Source organism: Gavialis gangeticus, unplaced genomic scaffold (genome assembly GCF_001723915.1).
Source record: "Gavialis gangeticus isolate Ggan-Ray unplaced genomic scaffold, GavGan_comp1, whole genome shotgun sequence".
Classification (NCBI taxonomy): Eukaryota; Metazoa; Chordata; order Crocodylia; family Gavialidae; genus Gavialis; species Gavialis gangeticus.
In genome coordinates, this window is record NW_017729009.1 from 11,236,042 (window position 1) to 11,254,158 (window position 18,117).

At 58.6% G+C, this 18,117-nt stretch overlaps 1 protein-coding gene across 1 annotated transcript in view; it reads left to right on the plus strand.

Annotated features, from left to right (window-relative positions):
• SLC2A4RG (SLC2A4 regulator) overlaps positions 1 to 17,961 on the plus strand; it is a 39,898-nt gene extending 21,937 nt beyond the window's left edge. Inside the window, exons 3-9 of the mRNA XM_019509753.1 lie at positions 10,945 to 11,054; positions 11,795 to 12,039; positions 12,256 to 12,356; positions 12,732 to 12,993; positions 14,158 to 14,274; positions 15,589 to 15,713; positions 16,763 to 17,961. Coding sequence (XP_019365298.1) covers positions 10,945 to 11,054; positions 11,795 to 12,039; positions 12,256 to 12,356; positions 12,732 to 12,993; positions 14,158 to 14,274; positions 15,589 to 15,713; positions 16,763 to 16,874 — 1,072 coding nt within the window. The 3' untranslated portion in view covers positions 16,875 to 17,961. The remainder of the gene's footprint in view (positions 1 to 10,944; positions 11,055 to 11,794; positions 12,040 to 12,255; positions 12,357 to 12,731; positions 12,994 to 14,157; positions 14,275 to 15,588; positions 15,714 to 16,762) is intronic.
• Positions 17,962 to 18,117: the final 156 nt, after the last annotated feature.

Sequence of the window (18,117 nt, forward strand, 5' to 3'; positions counted from 1 at the left end):
CCTAAGCAGAACAGAGAGTCCTGTGGTTCACGACGAGGTTGATGTCATGCTCTACTGGGAGCTGTAGTTGGGGTCTAGGGCTTGTCTACAAGGGGAAGTCGCCCAGAATAGCTGTTGTGAAATAGCTTGTTGGAAAGGGATTAAGTTAAATTGCAGTCAGGCACTCGGCGCGCAGGATAAAAGCGTCTGTACAGGGACCGAGTGCAGCATAGCTCTCCCACTTTCAAGTCGTACCCTGGCTTATTTTGCTACAGCTTCCCAGAGTAGACAAGTCCTTAGATTAAAAGAAGAGAGCTCGTCTTCCAGTGCAGCTGCTCTTTCTTGTGTCACCGTTGGGATTTAACGTGATTACCGGCGGTATTAATTGGGTGACTTGATTGTTAGAACCCATTGAGCTGTTGGTTCGGCCCCTGCTGTCACCGTGATCTGATTAGTTCGATGCAGTTGTCAGTGCAGTTGGTTTAGTGTTTTGCGTGCTTGTTCTTTTTAATTCAGTCGTTAACCAACAAAAACAAAGTACCCAGGACCGGTGTAGCCTTGCAGCTTGCAGTGTTGGCCATGTAACTCCAAGAGCAAAGGAAAATTAGCTGCAGTGCTTGAGAGCCACTTGACTTGAAGGTCATGCATCGATTCCCTCGTGGAGTCGCTGCAACGTGTTCTGGCTCCCAGGGGACATCGATATAAGTATTCAAGTATCTTCCAAAAAGCAAACCTGGAAGCATCAAATCTGGGCAAAGCAGTTTTTATTGCAAAACTTGGTATTGCACATCTGGGCTGGCTGAGAGAGGAGATGTTGCTGACTCCGCTCTGGGCGAAAGAATCGGTACCCATCTTTGAGCGATGGATGGGAGCCCTCGAACAATAACACTTCCTGGTGGGGCTGACTGGACGTGGCAACCATATGCTGGTGTGGCATAGGACAGGCGGGGTAGAACGTGACCTCCCTGCCAGCTGTGGGAGGATGCTGACTGCCTCGGTGAGCGGCCCTGTGCTAATCTCTGTCCAGAGGGCTGGTGGGTTTTAGCGGGGTCTAGTGGCAAGAAGCTGGGTTTCCTGCATCAGGCCTGGCTCCCTGCATCATGACTCTCGGGCACTTGGGACCTGCCTCGTCCAAGCCATAAAACTAGAGCAAATATAATGGATCAGCCCGTGGATGTTCTGGACGTCGGCATGATCAGCGCAGAGCTGTTGGTTTCTGGCATACCTCCTTCTCGTGATGGATAGCTCCAGGAGTCCTGGGCACGGCATTAAGTGCAGCCTCCCTCCAAGGGGGGACTCCTCAGCCTGGGACTACGTTCCTCCCTATACTCCTATTCCAAGGTCTCTTATCAGCGTGCTCCTCAATTTTTGCCTCTCAGCTCCTCTGTCCCCCATGGCACCCTTTGTAGCCCTGAATCTCAGGCCTGTGTTACGCCCAGCAGGCCTGCCTTCCTAACAAACCCAAATGCAGGGGACGGTGCTGAGGTCTGAGCTCTCCCAGCTGCCTGGCCCCACTTGGTTGTGGTCAGCGCCGCCTTGCTGTGGGCAGGACAGAACGGTGCCTCTCGCCTCCCCGGCTGTAGCGCAGCTGGGCTGGGAGGTGCTCTGTGGGCATTTGTGGCCAGAGCGGGAGCGAGGCAGAGGGGTTTGACGTGCTGCGAGTGGTTTCCTTCCTGGAAAACAAGGGAGCGTTTTTCCAGGCCAGAGGTTTCGGAGCGGATTGCAAAATGGCTCCTGCTGTCACTGAGCTTTCCAGGAGGCTGCTTCCCGGCTCGGGCGGAGCTGGCACTTCTGCCACGCAGGGCGTGCCAGTCCTCGTGCTGTGCATGTGTGGCTGGATCTGAACCGAGGCACGGCCAGCACGGCCTGCGTGAAGTGCAGGGAGGAGACGGAGAGGTGGAATAAGCTAACGAGGGCCTGTTAAGGCATCGCTGCAGTAGTAAACAACTCTGCTTGGCCCCGTGCCTGGCTGGCTCCTCCCAGCTGTTCACGCTGCCTGTCCTTGCTTTTCCCAATCCAGCTGTTCAGCTGCACGGCCCGACCGCAGGCCCGCACTTGGCTCCCACGGTTGCTCTCTTGCTCTCGCACATCCTCAAAGCTCCACTGTTTCTGGAGGGCATCTGGGGTTGGGGGAAAGGATGGGGGAGGCGGCAGGTCGTCCTCTGTCTGCCTGGATGCATCGGGGCTGTCGGGAGGGCTCTCCAGGTGGGATGTGCTTGTACCTTGGGAGCTATAGCCACAGGTTGCAGACTACAAACTGATCCCAGCTCTCCAGGAACATCGGCTGTTCGAGGATCTCACGTTTTAATCCTGGAAACTCTACGGGGCGGGGGGTGCAGATTCTTATTCCACAACACTTTTTTTTTCTTTCCGGAAGTAACAGGTGCACGGAGGTGTAGTGTTTGGGCTGTTAGCAGGTAGGATTTATTACCAGAGCCTGGAGAGACCCTCTTTATTGTTTCTATGGCAGCAGGACTCTCGGGTATATTGGGAAGAGCTAATGCAGAGAGGCTGACGCCTTGCAGCCCATGCTGGGAGCTTGTCAGGGAGCCCGTGGGCTGTGACTTTGTAGATATATTTACCTAAGCAATTGTCAAGTGGTATTTCTCTGCAGTGGGATCTAATTGTAACCAAAGCAGTTTTGTCTATAAATGAAGAAGGTTCCTAGCTGGCAGTTGCATGCTGTCTTGCTTTTTTTTTTAATCCTCTCTTCTCTCCTTCCGTTGCTCTCGATTCTTTCTTGACACCTCCTTTTCTCACCTGCTACTCTCTAGGATGGGCAGGCTGCCCGCCCTCCCCTCTCTGACCGTCTGGACCTTTGAGCGTGGGTGTCCTGCTATTCTCCCTCCTCGTGGTCTGTGCTGACATGGGGCTTCATGTCCCCAATTTCTTGAAGTTAGATCTCAGAAGCAAGGCATGCCTGGCATTGCCTTAAAGGAGCCCCCGGAGGCACTCGAGCTGCCTCTTAGTTAAAGGTGCGATGCAGAGGGTGTGGTGGACAGTGGGATGGAAGTGGCAGCCTGTTTCCTCAAGCAGCCGCAGATGGACTGCCTGGCTCTTCACCGTGCCTGGGCGTATGCTCCCTGCTGCTGCTGTCCTCCCTCTGCTGCAAACACTCGGGAGGCAGGTTGTCTAGCGGCCACCTCGGAGAGGAAGTTGCAGAATCTGGCTGGTCTGATTTCTCTGTGACATGACGCTGGTCTCTATGTCTGTGATCGAGCCCCTGGGGCTTCCCCTCTGCTGCGTATCGGAGGAGCAGGTGCTGTTCGGCCCTTGCCTATGGTTGTCGTGCAGTAGGCTGGGACGTGTAGTGCACAAGGGAGGGTGGAGAGGGGGTTTCTCTCCCTCTAGGAGCAGAGGAGCTGTCAGCACTGTTTTCAGGGAAATAACAATTTCACACTGGTTCCTTCACCCTAATGTGCCTTTGCAGCCCCAGCTTCAGCCTTGCATTTGACTTCCTTGCCTGTGGTCTTGGCTGTTGGTTATTTCCTGGCCAGGCTCCAGGAAGAGCCTCAGCATGTGAGGCCGAAGGACTGGAAGCTGGACACGGACCCCAGGCAACCCCTGGCGCAGAGTGGGCTCTGTCCATTGAGTTTCCTGTCACCAGCCCTGTCTGGTGGAGGAATGGCGACAGATACTGGATGTGCTTGGGAGGAGTGGCAGGTGGCCTGTGGCTTGGACTCCACGGACAGGAACATTTTGGGCTCAGTTGCAAGCTGGTCCAACTCCATTGCTCTCTGTGGGGTAGCTCCTGAACTGGCTGCGGCACTTGGAAAGCTCCCCAAGTTGGCAGATCTCTCCGAAGCGCCCTGCCTCCATCAACCTGCCGCACACCTTCAGTTTTCCACTAGAACCTGGGAGGAAGCATCTCTTCCTCCCCCCCGCCCCGGCGGCATTAAACCCGTTGTCTGCCCCCATCTCCCAGCTGCACCGGAGGCCAGCTTGAGTGTGCACCGCCTCAAGTTTGCACCCGTAGCAGGACACTTTGAGGATTTGAAGCCTGAGTCGTGATCCTGCCTCAGATCTCTGCAGTCGGGGAAGGACCTCGTGCATGCTAAGGGCTCACTTGAAACGTTATGGTTTGGGACGGGGTGGGGAGGGGCAGGGGCTGAGCTGAGCTGTCACATAGCCGCTGGCTTTTTTTCCTCCTTGCATGCAAAATCAGCATCCAGCCTGTGGAGGGAGCGCAAGCTAGCTAACAGTGGTCTCTGCTGCCCGCACCTGTGAGCTGCTTCACCCAGACAGAAGCAAATTCCACCTAGTTCTGTCGGTTAGAGCTTTATTATTTAAAGGGATGAAACTTTAAATAAGCATAGTTGCCTGGGCGCACATCTGCACTACTTTTAATTAAAATCTGGGCCAGGTTTTGTGTGGACGCTCTTGTTTCGGTTGAATTCCAACCTATTTTTTAGCAGTTTCAGCGAAATCTCAGGAAACCTGGTCTGAGCTCTGGCAACGGAGTCTTTTTGCACTCCCTGAACTAAATCAGTGTAACATTTACATCTTGAGTTAAGCTGGTATCTCCCTGCTTGAAGACTTGCCCCAAGTAGAAAGGCACAGGTAAGAGCGTGCGAGGGAGAAGAAACGCTGTCTGCAGGCTTATAACGAAGCAATGGAAACAGCGCAGAAGACGATGAGTCCTTTCCTTGCGGTTGTAGCTGTCAGGCGGTTATTGCCCAAGGGTGGGCTACACTCGGGATGCAATGCAGCCTTTTGGAGTTGTTGCTTCTTGGGTGGCAGGTACATCCCCTCCAGGCAAACTGAACCATCTTTGTTCAGCAAAGGTTGTTATCCTGTTAGCAACCAGCCTCAGCCTCCTGAGGGAGGTCGGACGCTTGGTCTCGGGTGCCTCATTTCCTCTCCCCTTGCAGGGGGACTTAGTGGCATGTTGGCCTTCTGGCAGGTAGGGCCAAGCATGCTGGGGTTCCCCTGCTTCCTCCGCTGCCTTCAGGGGGATGGTGCTGATCAGAAGGAGTGTAACACCATGCACATTGTGGGGCCCTTTGGTCTCTGGACTAGGATGAGAGTGTGGATGGATCCATCTCTGAGTTACAAGGGCTGTCGTATGATGATGCCTGGAGGCCCCAGCTGAGATCAGCACTGTGGTGCACGGTGCTGTACAAAACTGCAGCAAGACAGTCCCTGCCCTCCAAAGCTTGATGGTGTGGGTAGGCAGGACAAGAAGAAAGCCGAGCGCCATGGCTGCTCTACTGCGCTGCCTCTTCTGCTTCGAGCTTGGTCTGAAAGAGATGGTGATGGTGCTGGCGTGCCACCCCCTTGCCAAGGACCTGCCGTGCTGCTGAGCCACTGGTTGCTCTGTGTGAAGGACAGCGGCGTTCCCTGCTCTGGGATCTCGTTGGAGCTGTGTCTGAGGCCGTGTGGCTTGGTGTTTGAGCCCTGAGCGTGCTGGCAGGGCTCTCCCGCGGGAGGCGTGGTGGAGAAGGTCTGCCCTTTCCTGCCTCATCCTCCTGGGTCAGTTCCCACATGTGTACGGGGGGTGCTCGCCTTTGGCTTTCCCCCCCAGTTATCCCCAGGGTGGGCTGGGGGAGACCCTCTCGACGCAGGGGGAGGGTAAACTGAGGGCAGGGTGCAGCAAGCACGACTTGTCCCATAGGGTCCTTCGCAGCCCTCTGCTTTGCCCTGGAGGGGAGATGGCACTATCCAGGCTGCAGCCCATCTGTCCCCGCTCCTGGCTTGCAGCTGGGCTCGCCCCAGGGCGAGGGCTTTTTTCGGCAGAGCCGGCAGGCAACTTTTTTGTGAGGCAGCCGGCACAGCCCGGAGCTCCTGGCCCTCGTGCAGAGAGGCTGCGACAGGAAGTTCACGCGATGGCTCCCGGGCCAAGGCCCATCTCCCTGCCCCCTCCTCTCCGCCCCAACCTGGCTCCCGACAGCCTCAGCCGCAGCTGCCGACTGTACTAATTTTGGCTCCCGGGCTGCGCTGGGCCAAACACTGCTACAGGAAGTGGTGTGGGAGGGGGGAGAAGGGGCTTGCGATTGGCTGGGTCTCAACGAAGCTGCCAAACGAGCTGGCAACTGCCTTGCTATTGGCCCACCAGTCTCCATAGTGACGGTGATAGGCCAGGTGTCAGGCCCTCCCTTAAGTGCAATTGTTCATTTTTTTAGTTAAAAAAAAACAAAAATTTCCTCGGTGGTTTGCTCTGGTTTGCGCGGGCCGGGAGGGCGCGGACGGGGCGAATCCCAGCTCCCCTCACTGAGGCTTGCTGGGAGGTCCATGGCTCCAGCATGGCCCCCGTTGCATCGGGCTGTCCTCGAACCCCGTGCGCAGGTAGATGTTCTCCTTCGAGGCAGCGTGTCTTTCGGATGTAAAATGCGCTTCTCTGCAGCATTCGTGCCCGGCCCTGGGGGTGGAGCTGCCTAGACGGTAGTGATGGGGCTGGATGAGATGCAGGGAGGACGAGGTGTGTCTCGGTCCCAAGAAGTTGGGCTCAGGGGTGAGTTCCTCCTGTGCTGGCTAATCTGGGGTTGTGCTAGGAAGGGAGTGGAGGAAATCTTTCTTCACGTCTCGACTTCAAGCTGGCGGTGTCCCTGCAAAGGACTTGTCAGAAACCTGGATATCTCTCTTTAAATCCCTTTCTTCCATAGAAGTGTGAGAAATGGCATGTCCGCCTCTCCCTGGCTCTGCTGGATGACTTGGTGGTCTTGGAGAGAGTCATTGCCATGCCCTCTCTTACTGTGCTGTTTACAACTCTTGCACATGGACCGGTGTGTACCAAGGGCAGGCACCCTTTCTCCTGGGATCTGCTGTTGGGTTTGAACAGTTGTAAACACAAATGAAGTCTTGGGCAGCTGCTTTTGGGATAAGCCCCAATAAGTGTTCAATAATATACAGCCTCAGCGCATCCGTGGGAGAAGGGTCTGTAGTCGGAGGGCGGTGTGCCAAAGGGACACTGATACTCAGGGCCTTGGTTTTCATAGACAATTAGGGTTGGAAGGGGCCTAGCCTCGGACATCTAGTCCAAGCAGGACCAGCCCCAACTCGGTCTTCCCAGCCAAGGCTTTGTCTACCCGGGTCTTAAACACCTCCAAGGATAGAGACTCCACCACCTCCCTGGGTGACCTGGTCCAGTGCTTTACTACCTGCCTCGTGAGACAGTTCTTCCTAATTGTGCAGTCCAGCTCCTTCCTCCATAGCCTCAAAAACTGCTCCTGGAGCCATTTCTTACAGCCTGGGGCATTTCTGGCATGTGTGTCCAGGGGGAGGCCATCCTGCCATGGACCTGGCATATGCTAATTAGCTTGCTGCTTCCTCAGAAGCCAGCGGCCCTCATGCATCTCGTTATCCTAGTTTAATGCATCTGATTAAAATCTGGCCTGGTTGAGATCCGACCTCTGCTGAGCAGGCTGCACCGAGCCTCCACCCCTTACCCCAGCCAGTCAGCGGAGCCTGGCTCGGCCCCATCAATCACAAGTGAGGGATGGCTTCTCCCTGGAGCCAATTGCAGGGCCTCGCGGTGCGGTCTCTTCCCTCCTGCCAAGCTTCGTGGAGCTGCAGCCGCCCCGCCGTGCAGCTGCCTGCCAGTCCGGTCCATAGCATTGCACAACTTGCGGCTAAACTTATTACGTCCTGTTCCAGTGCCTTGTTCCAGCTGGCCAGGCTCCCTTTCTAAGGGCTGGTGCATCTCCCTGCTGGACGTGGGGTGCTGGAAATGTGAGCCCGGTGTGGTGGCTGTCGGGGTGCTCAGTACTGTGCCTGATTTTTATTTCCCCGATAGAATTTCAGGGGCTGTAAATCTCTTCCGAGGCCCCTCCTGGGCTGCTTGCTCTTGGCTAAGGTGGTAATGGGGAGAGAAGAACCGGGGAAAGACGCTCCCTTCTTCTTTGCACCTTTCTCTAATAGATCAGAGGGGTCGACCAGGTGTGGGAGAGAGCGCCTTGGGGAAACCTGCTGGCAGAGGCTGGGGGTCAAGTGCGTGGTGGGTATCGCAAGCCAGGTTGTAGCATGGTGGCAGTGATTTTTGAAGGCATTCTAGTTGCAAACTTACCTTTCTGTCTCCAGTGCGGAGCAGAGAGGATGTCGGATGTTATGCTGGGAGATTAGGGCAGCAGAGAAACCTAGAGAGGACAGGAAGCGGCTGGTAGAGCTGCCCCCATGCTGTTACGAGCCGGTCCTAGAACCCCAGAGCTCTGGTGGGGGACGCTGCAATGGCCTGGGAGGAAGGGGTGGCGGTTGCAAGGCCCATTGGAGGGCATTTGGCAGTGGCTAGGCTGGAAAGCTATCCAGCACCCTCCTTCCTTCCTAGAGCACCCACTCGCACGGTGGCTGTGGGCAGCTGCGGGTGTCTGAGCTGGGGAGAGGTAGCCGGAGGCGGGAGCGCGCCGTGCCGTGGGAGGGTTGGGGCGGGATGGCAGGGCAAGTCTGGACCTAGGCAGGCAGCAGCAAACCGTGTCTGCACCTGGCAACTGTCTGGCAAGCCGTGGGGATTGGGAAACCCGTATCGCCCTGGTAAATATTAACCTTGGAGCAGAAAACGCCGTGTGGTTTATTACAGGGCAAGTCGGTGCTGGGCTGCGGTAGAACCCGGGAGCCCGAGGAGGTGGATTAACCACCAGGTCCACCCTCGGCCTGTTTTTTCACCATCCATCTCTCCACCCTGGCCTGTTCTCTCCCGACTGTCTTCTCCTGGCTGCTTTTGAGCCGGTGGGGAGGATCAGGCAGCAGGTGCTGGTCCCCTGCTCTCCCCCACCGTGGCTGCAGCGAGGAGGGGAAGGGACCTGTGGCTGGCACTCTGAAGCCTGGGCGCAGTTTCTGGGAGCTGGAAGGAGGAGCCAAGGGGAAGCTGTGGTCTGGTTTTTAGTGCCAGGCATGTTGGGTCATGGTGAAGCCAAGACGGGCATGGCTGCCCAGAGCCTCCCACGCTTGGAGATCCTGCATGGTGGGGTGTGGAGGGTGCCCGTGCCTGGCTGGAAGCGTGGGAGGGCTGTGAGGCCTAGGGGCTCTGGGAGGTTGGGTCGGCCTGCAGTCAGGCAGGTAAGCATTGACCACACCTGAGTGCCAGCCCTTGCCGTGGCTGCCTCTAAACCCCCTGGAGCTGACCCTTCGCAGCCTCCTACGGCCGTGCCCCGTGTTCGGTCTGACTTGGCAGGGGAGGTGGGCTCAGGCCCGTGCCACCAGAAGCCCTTTCTGTTCACAGGCAGGCCTCGACTTACAACATTTCGAGTTGCAATGGACGGCACTTATGACGTTTATAAATTGCCACCGTTTCAACTTTGCGACGTTAGTTTTGATTTTTATGACGCTTGATCCAGTGCCCCGCCAGCGAACAAATTTGGCGTCGCCCACCCCCTGGAGAACATCTGTCCAAACTTCCTTGGACGCTTTCTTTAAGAAAGCAGACGAGACTCCCGAAAAACCCAGAGCCAAGAACCCTTCGAAAAGTCCAGCCAAGTCACCTCAGAGAAGTCCTTCCAAATCCATACGGTTGCTATTTACAATGCAAATACATTAATGTAGCTATATGACTCCTATAATTGATCGAGTACAAAATTCTGAGTTATTTTTGGTGAAAATCGGGTATCAGGTCTCGGTTCGGGAACTGATCCCCCATTTATAACATTGTTTCCCATGGGAAAATCGGTTCCGCATTGCAACGTTTCGACTTAAGACGTGGTTTTCAGGAACCGGTTGCGTCATATGTCCGAGGACTGTCTGTATTCTGGGCTTTGTGTTGTCACCCTCGCGTCTTGGAAAGCGGCAATAGGCTTGGTTCCCCGCTCTCCCTCCCCTGTGCCAGCCTCGCATCTATTTTAAGATGGGAAGAAACCATCTTTAACGCTTTGGGAGAAGCTGCCCAGCTCCTTCGCTGCTCTTGCCGCCACAGTTAACTAGCCTGGCACTGGGCCATCCAGTGCACGCTGCCCGTCCCCCAGCCAGCAGGCAGGGATTCATCCTGCCCACAGTGTTAGTTCAGACCAGACGAAGGTGGGTGCTTTGTGGGGAGCTCCAGCGTTTCTCCCGCTGCTCTCGTCTCCCCTTCTGGGTCCAGCAGAACATCCTGCCCTGCCCTCCAGCCTCTGGTCTGCTGCCCCTCCATGCGCCTGCGGACCCGGTTAGGATGAAACAGGACAGTTAATTACCTGCTGAACTTGACAGGCTGGGGAAGGGCCCCCCAAGAGCCGGCTGTGGGCTCCGGGGAGCCTGGAAGACTGAGGGTGCCATGGGGGCCTCTGCAGCAGTCCCCACCCTCAGTGCCCTGCTCCCAGGGCTGGCACCGGGACCCCAGGAAGTCGGGTGGGGGGCACTGCTCTGCTTGGCATGGGTTCGAATTCCTACTGATGAGTGAGGGTGGATGGGTTTCGTGCTCTGAGACGAGGACACGCTGTGGCATGTCACTTAACTGCTCCGTGCCTCGATTTCCCTGCTGCTAAAGCGGGATGGCCAAGGACTGCCTGCTGTGGGTGGTGAGGAGGGTTGCGAGGGGGGTGAATTGATGGGCCACGTGGCCCAACGCAGCGGAAGTGCGGGTTGAAGTGGAGCGGAGGGCAGGGAGCAGCTTCCCCCGAGGTTTCTCTCTGCCCCTTGCTCCCTTCCCAGGCAGGAGGCTTTCCTAGTTAAACCCTGACCCAGATAAAGTGCCCCCCCCATGCTCCTTCCTGCTCCCCCTTCCCTCCTCACAGCCGTGACTAGTTTGGTGTGGTTGGTCGCAGGCTGCCTGAGCAAAGGGCTTTTAAAAAGGTGCCAGCTTTGGAGGGGTGGGTGCATGGATCCCTGCTGCTGCCATAGGCTTTGAGATGCCCCATCTCTCTTTGGGGCCCCTTGCTTTCTTTTCCCCACCATGTAGCTGCCTGGGATCCAGGAGGCATCTGTGCTGGCCTAAATCACCCTCTGTCCTGGGTGCGTAGGGGCCCCTGCTCTCCTCTGACCATCTGGGGCTGTTGGCATGGCAGGGGGGTGTCGGGAGCAGGCAGTGCCCTGACATGGTGTCATCTCGCCTCCTCTGTCTTTCAGAAAGCTGTCGGGCAAAGCCAGGATCGACGAGGTCATGGCTGCCGCGGTCCTCACCAGCCTGTCCACCAGCCCGCTAGTGCTCGCCAACCCGCCCAGCGCCTTCAGCCCAGGTAACAGCCGAGCCCGCAAAGGGCAGGGTCCGAGGTTGAACATGAGGCACGCACTGCTGCCCCGTGAGGTGACACTACGGGACATCCTCTGGGCCCGAGACTACATCTAAGAGCGTGCAGATGGTCCAGCTGGATTGGGCTCCCCTGTGCCCCCATGTCTGAGAGGGGCCAGCACTGTGCGCTTTGCTGGAAGGTGCAAGACCCCTGCAGGGGACCTCTGTCCTCAGCACCTGGCTGCTGATGGGATGGGGGACTGGCAGGCATGTCTTGCGCCATCAGGTCTGGTGCCCTGCTGTTGTGGGCTTCCACGTCCCATCCCCTCACTCGCAGACTCACTGAGCTCAGTCGTGCCTGGCACGAGGACTGGGTGCAGTGCTTCTAGCCAGACCCGGGACCTCTGCTCCCTCTCCCTCCAGCGAGGTCCAGCATCTGGGCTGGGCCAGGGCTTGGAGCTGAGGGCAGTGGAGACCCAGGTGGGCCTGAGCTTCCTGTGAAATAAAGCAGCCTCTATCAAAATTGCTTCACTTGTCAGGGACAGGCATCTACCTGCCTCTGCCCCGGGCTGTTGTGGTGGTGTAACCCACCCCACGGGGGGTTGCTTGCCATTAGGGTGGGGGCTGTTGTGCCCCAGTTTTCCCCTTCCCTCTGCTTGGCCCCGAAGTTATCTCAGCCCCTAAGATTCCAGGAAAGTGTTGGAGGGGATAAAACCTGACCCCTTTCTCCCTCCACTCCCGTGGCAGAGCCCAGCTGCGAGGCCTGGAAGGACGGTCCAGCCATGTCGTCCAGCTACAGCAGCAGCAGCAATAACAGCGGGGACTGGAGCTGGGACCTGCCGAGCGACCGCTCGACCCCGTCCACCCCCTCACCTCCGCTTCCCAGCGATGCTGCCAAGAGCTTCCTGCCGGCTGCCCCGCTGGATGACAGCACAGAGGAGACCGAGGCGACCCACTTCCTCTTCGGCGATCCCATCCCACGGAAGAGGAAGGTAGGGGGACAGTAGGCGCTGGTACAGCGAGGAGGGGATGGGGGCAGTCTGCCAGGGGTCCTCCTTTGGCAGGAAGAGCTGCTCAGACCACTACACTGCATTTCCTTCCTCCACCCAGGCCGGGGGTTCGTGCCACTGCCCAGGCGAGGGCCTTTGGGTGGGGTGGGCCCTGAGGGAGAGCCGCGAGCCTCACTGTCTCTGTCTCTGCCCCTGCAGAACTCCACCAAGGTCATGTTCAAGTGCTTGTGGAAGAGCTGCGGCAAGGTGCTCAGCAGCTCCTCAGGGATGCAGAAGCACATCCGGATTGTCCACCTCGGGTAGGTGCAGGGGCCACCGGCACCTGAGGAACTTGGAGGGGGTCAGTGGTGTCCTCCCCCCCCCGGGCTGTGCTGGAGCTCCCTGCTCTGTTTCCAGCAGGGCTTTCCTCCCTCCTTGGATCTCTCGCATGCTTGGCTGGCAGTTCACAGTGCTCTTCCTGCCTATGTGCCCTCCACTCTGGAGCCCTGTCTGGCTGGAAAGAGGTCCCGTCGTCGTCTGCTCCTAGAGAGCTCTGAGCTGTCCTGTCCCCAGGCCCCAGCGCCGCCTCTCTTGCTGCCGTTACTGGGTTGTCCAGGCGTGTTCACAGCTGCCAGCCTGGGACCCGCAAAGTTAGGGGTTGCCTCCGACACCCATCTCTGTTTTCCCTCACCCAGCCGGAAAGCTGACCTGGACCAGAGCGATGGCGAGGAGGACTTCTACTACACAGAGCTGGATGTCAACGTGGACTCCCTGACGGATGGGCTATCCAGCCTCACCCCTGTGTCCCCAACCTCCTCGGTGCCCCCGGCCTTCCCCGTCCCGGAGGTGCAGACTGCACCGCCCCTGCTGGTGAAACCTGAGGTTTCCCTGGTGTCTCCCCTCAGCCACTCAGCGCCCACGAACTTGTGCCACGTCCAAACTGACCACGCCTATCAGGTGAGATGCATGGGGAGGGATGGGCTGGGCATGGGTGGGAAGGGCTGGGAGGTCGGGGCCCCTTGGCCAGAGGCAAAACACCATGGGGCATTGCCCAGATCAGCATGCGGCTGCCTCCTGCCTTGGTCCTGGCTCGGAGGGGCTCTTGGGCAGGGAGTATTTTCCACGTGCTGTTTGTTGGTGCTGCTGGAGCCCCAGACCCTGCTCGGCAAACTTCAATGAGCCTTTGCAGCTGGCACTCATGTCGGCTTCCACCCATGCAGGCTGGGGAACATCTGTGTCCTTGCGCCGTGCTGCAGACTTAGCTGCGCGGCTGTAAACTCTGGTGGGGGTGTTGGCAAGGAGTTGCCCTTGCTGACCGCAGGCACCTGTGGGACTCGCCACTGCAAGAACCAGCTCGCTCATTCTGGGCTTCTAGCTCTTCTCTTGTTGTCCGGTGGGCTGGAGCGAGGCTGGCCAGTGTTGGGAGGGTTTGCTTCCCAGCTTTGTGTCCATGAGCAGGATGGCAGGAGCCTGTCCATGTGATCTGAATCCAGGAGAGTGCTTGTAAAAACGTGGGGGAAGTCGAAGTCCAGCAGAGAGAGTAGGCAGAGAGAGGGCATGCGATGGACTTCCGGAGCTGTGCTGGTACCCAGGGTGGACGTTCAAAGGGCTGGTGCTTGCTGGCTGGGCTTGCGGGAGAGGCTTTCCTAGCCTGCTGTGTCCAGCATTCGGGGGCTGCAGCTCTTTCCTTGCCAGCGCCTGTCACGTGTCAGTGGGACACTGGAGCAGCAGAACAGCCCCTGTGTCGCCGCACACCACTCTGCTTGTGCAAACCCAAACATCCAGTGTCAGCAGGGGCCCAAGGGCTTTCCATGCCCAGCTCTAGGTGGACTTGGATCTCTCCCCACCCCACCAAGGTGCCTCAGAGGCCTGTTTTGAGCGCTGCAGGGCACCGTGGCCTGTGAGGCCTGCTCAGCTTAGCCAGGCTGTCATCCCCTCTGAGCACCTGCCTCTGCCCCTGCACTGTTCCCGCCGGGAGTTGCTGCTGCTGGCAAAGTAGCCCGTTGCTTTCTGGGGCCGTGGGGGCAAGACCTTCCCTCCCTCCCCACCCCTTCCCAGCTCTCCATGGCCACACAGTGCCCAGCTGTCTCATCCTTTGCCGGTTACATTTGTGGCTTTCAGGCAACGGCTCCCGTGAGCATCTCGGCCGTCTCGAAAACCCTGCCTGGTGGGTTGGGATTCAGCATCTCCTGGCAGCAGCCATCGCCACAGGCACCGGTTGTTTTTAAAGGGTCCCCGGTGAGTAAGCAGATGGCACCCTCTCCCCTCTGCAGGGCCTGGCTGGCAGGGAAGAGTAGGCCAGGCTTTCTGGCTGGCTGCATTAGTGGGAGGTGCAGGCACTGCAGTGAGTGCACCCCTGAGTGGCACAGAGTGCTGCCCGGGACCCGTGGGGCTCCTGTTCTGGGGGTGCCAGCATGGCGTGCACTCAGAGTAGGGTGCTCTGCATCCATCAGGGAAGTGCCAGCAGCTTGGCCAGGAGGATTCAGCAGTGGTCGGTGCCCAAACCTGGGAAGGTTTGCATTTTGCCTCTTGGCAGCCCGAGCTGAGTTTCACAGAAGCTGCTGAGCTTTTGCAGGGGGGTGCGGTTCCTATCCGCGCCCCCCAGACAAGGAGGGCTGGTGTTGCTTGGACCAGCAACCTGTTTGTGTTCAGAGCTGTCATGCTTCGGGGCAGAGGTGCCCAAATCCCGTGTTAGGCAAACTGGGTTTGGCTTCATGGTGCGGCTGGCGATGCGCTGGGCAGGGGTGCGTTGCGGTGTGAGAAGTGCTGCTTCCAAGGGGCTCAGAGGAAGAAGGCTGGGCTAGGATGTGGCCCCTGTCAGCTGGCCTGGACCCTCAGGTCTGATCTGTGATGCTCAGACTAGTGCAGCACTGTCTGTCCAGGGAGCTCGGGGCTCCTTTGAGGCCGGTGGTGGTCTCCGCCTAGGGCAGAGCTGGGAGAAGAACCCAGGAGTCCCTGCTGTCATCACCAGCCTTAGGAGCTGGGAGGTAGGATGCTAGAGCACTGGGGTTGGACTCCAGAGGTCACAACTAGTCCAACCCCCTGCCTGAGGCAGGATCATCTAATCTAGCAGAGCATCTAATCTATAGGAACCTGGGTGGGACCTGGAGTGGTCCCCAACCTCCTGGCCACAACTGCTGTGGCTCTGTTCTAGGCTTGCTTTCCCTGCTGCCATCAGCCCACGTCCCTGCTTGCCTGGTGCCGCCTCCTGCTTGGGGAGGGAGGGGGCGTCGTCGTCAGCTGGAGGATGGAGCAGACCCCATCTTCCTTCAGCCATAGCCAGCTCTGGCTCGGGACATGGGCCGTGTCCTCCGGGTCCTACCCTGCAGGCAGTCACTGCCGAGCTGCATCCCTGGGATGTGGATTTCTCCTCTGTGCCGTGCTCTCACTGGCTCTGGCTGCTCGGTTTTTCAGGCGGGAGCTTTGCCCTTCTGTGTGCACAGGCCTGTGTTGCTACCCTGGATTCAGTCTGTACCATCAGCCCGGCTTTGGCAGCGGTCTGCCCGCATGCGCCATCCATGCCCCGGTCTCACGGTGAGTTGTTCTCCCCAGGGCTGCCTGACTGCGATCCGGCCCGTTGGAGTGGGAGAGAAGCGGCCGCAGATCCCTCACCTGCCCGTCATCAAACCGCACGTGCCAGCGGCCCCCGCTGCACCGAAGCCGGCCTCTGGGACAAGGTGAGTTGAGATGCTGCCAGCGGGAACTAACGTGTTGCTTCCTGCGTGACTGCAGCCGGAAGCCACCTCATGGCTATTTGACACGGTGGCTCCAGCGATAAGCCATCCCTGGTGCTTCCCCAGCCGGCTGTGTCTGCCAGCCTGCGGAGGACCCGCACCCGTGGGCAGCTGGATGCCTCAGGTGTGTGAGTTTTCCATCTTACCCAGCCCCAGCTTCAGGTGGGCAGGAAGCTGCTTGGGCCCACGGCCGCAGGTCACAGTGCCGTCTCCGTGCTCTCTCCAGCCCCCCGACGGCAGTCCTGGGCCATGGGGCAGCCTTGGGCAGGGCTGATGCCTTGTCCCTGGCCGTGTGTGATTTGGGGAGTGTGGGGCAGAAATTGCAGTTGGCCACCGATGCTGGTCTTGGGCCTCAGTGCAGGCCAGGGGGGCTCCTTCCTTATCAGTCCTGGAGGCCAGGCCTGATGTGTAGTGCCCACTGCAGTGGTGCCAGGTGAATGCACATCGGTGTCTCTGGGGCAGCTGGGCTCAGGGAGGCGGGGGCTGCGTGGGCATTGAGGACTGGCTTCGCCCTGGACATGTATCGCTTCGCGCATCGCTCTCGTTGGCATGTTCCAGAGGCAGAGGTCCAGCCCTTTCGGCTGCCCCTGTGACGAGAGGAGTGAGGCTGGGAGGGGACTCGGCTGTGGGGAAGACCTCCTCTGCAGATGTCCTTGACATGCAGCTGTGCCAGGAGCTGGCAGGCGTGCACTAATGCGCATCACTGCAGGGTTTGGTCCTCGGGGTCCGGCGCACCCGGTGCCACTGCCTTTTGCCTGAGGGAGCTGATGCCCAGCTGCGGTGGTGCATCGCCTCCCACCCCTGTGGCTTCATTGAGGCCAGGGCTCTCAAAGGCTGCAAAATGTCCTTGCAAGGGCAGAGGAGGGGAAAGCACAGGTCTCAAACCAGCCACCTCTGCCACAACTTGGCGAAGCTCTGGCATCAGTCCCCATCTCTGGTGCCAAGACCTGGACTTGTGGCCCTGACTGATGGGCCTTGCTGTTCTCTCCTAGGAAACCCCGTGGGGAGGCCAAGAAGTGTCGCAAGGTGTATGGCATGGAGAACCGGGACATGTGGTGCACGGCGTGCCGGTGGAAGAAAGCCTGCCAGCGCTTCGTCGACTGAGCAGCGCCCTGCTGGGACCTCCGGGCTCTGGGAAGTCAGCAGCGACTCCTCCTCTTCCTCCTCCTCCTTGCACATTTTTTTTTTTTAATTTTTTTTTTTTGCACTTCAAGTGCCTTTGGAGCCTCGTCTCCTGCTCTCTGCCCCCCGGGGGCCTTGACAGCAACGGGCCAGACTCAGGGAAGGGAGCCCTCGGCCCTGCACTGCCCTGAGGAGCCGGAGAGGACAGAGCGGGTGTGAAAGGACATGGGGGGTCCTCTAAAAAGGAGGAACGTGCGCAGCGGCGGCCAGGCTTGCAGCCTCTCGTGGGCTGGGCCCTAGCCGCGTTCTTCCCCTTGCGCCCCATCTCCCCCTGCCCGCGTCCAGCCTCGGCCTGGCAGAAGCTTTATGTGCACGCGCTCGCTGACACCCCCGAGCTCTTTCTCTTTCCTTTCAGATAAGCTATTTCCTCCCCCTCATTTCTGCCACTACGTTCCCACTCCTCCTCCTGCCCGGGTGCCTCCAGGGAGCCAGTCTGGGCACAGCTGGGGGGTCCATCTGGGTTTGGAAACTGCTGGCTCAGGCTGGGAGACGGGGACCCTGCAGCCCTTTGGAAGGGAGGAGAATAGGCCTGGGTCTGATGGCTGTCTAGGTGGGGAGGGGAGACAGGCCCTTGCCTTCCCGGCTGTAATTTTGCTTTGGAGCCTTGCCCCACTTCCATTATTGAAAGCGGAAGAATGGACCTGACGCAGCCTCATGTTCGGTGGCGTCTCTTCTAAATCTGGGTTTCGAGGAGCCGGGATCTGCCCCATCCCTGCGGGGAGCCCTGTGGGTTGGAGCAGACGGGGTGCGTCAGAAGGCCCCGGGGCGGGTACCAGCACCTGTCGGCAAGACCCGGCTGTGCCTGCGAGAGCTCGTGCCCTTTTCCCGCCGAGCTTTTCCACCTAGATCAGCAGCAGCCCCTTGGCTCCCTTTGCCCCGTCCTTTCCCCTTCCCCTCGGTGTGTGGATCCGGGGGGCACCAAGGGCTGAGGCGGCGCCTGGTCGCCTCCCACTCCCCAGGGTGAGGTTGTTTTTTTTTTTAAGACTTTGTAACTTTTTAAAAAAAAAAAGGAGGGGTTGCCCTGCCCTGTCCGTGCAGGGTTTGGGGGCGCCGCTCCGGGAAGTGCCTGAGTCAAGTCGCCCATTTGCACTAAGTCAAACTGCACAAAGAGGTTTCTTTTTTTTCTTTTCTTTGTGTGTTGTTTTTTTTTTTTTTTTTTTTTTTT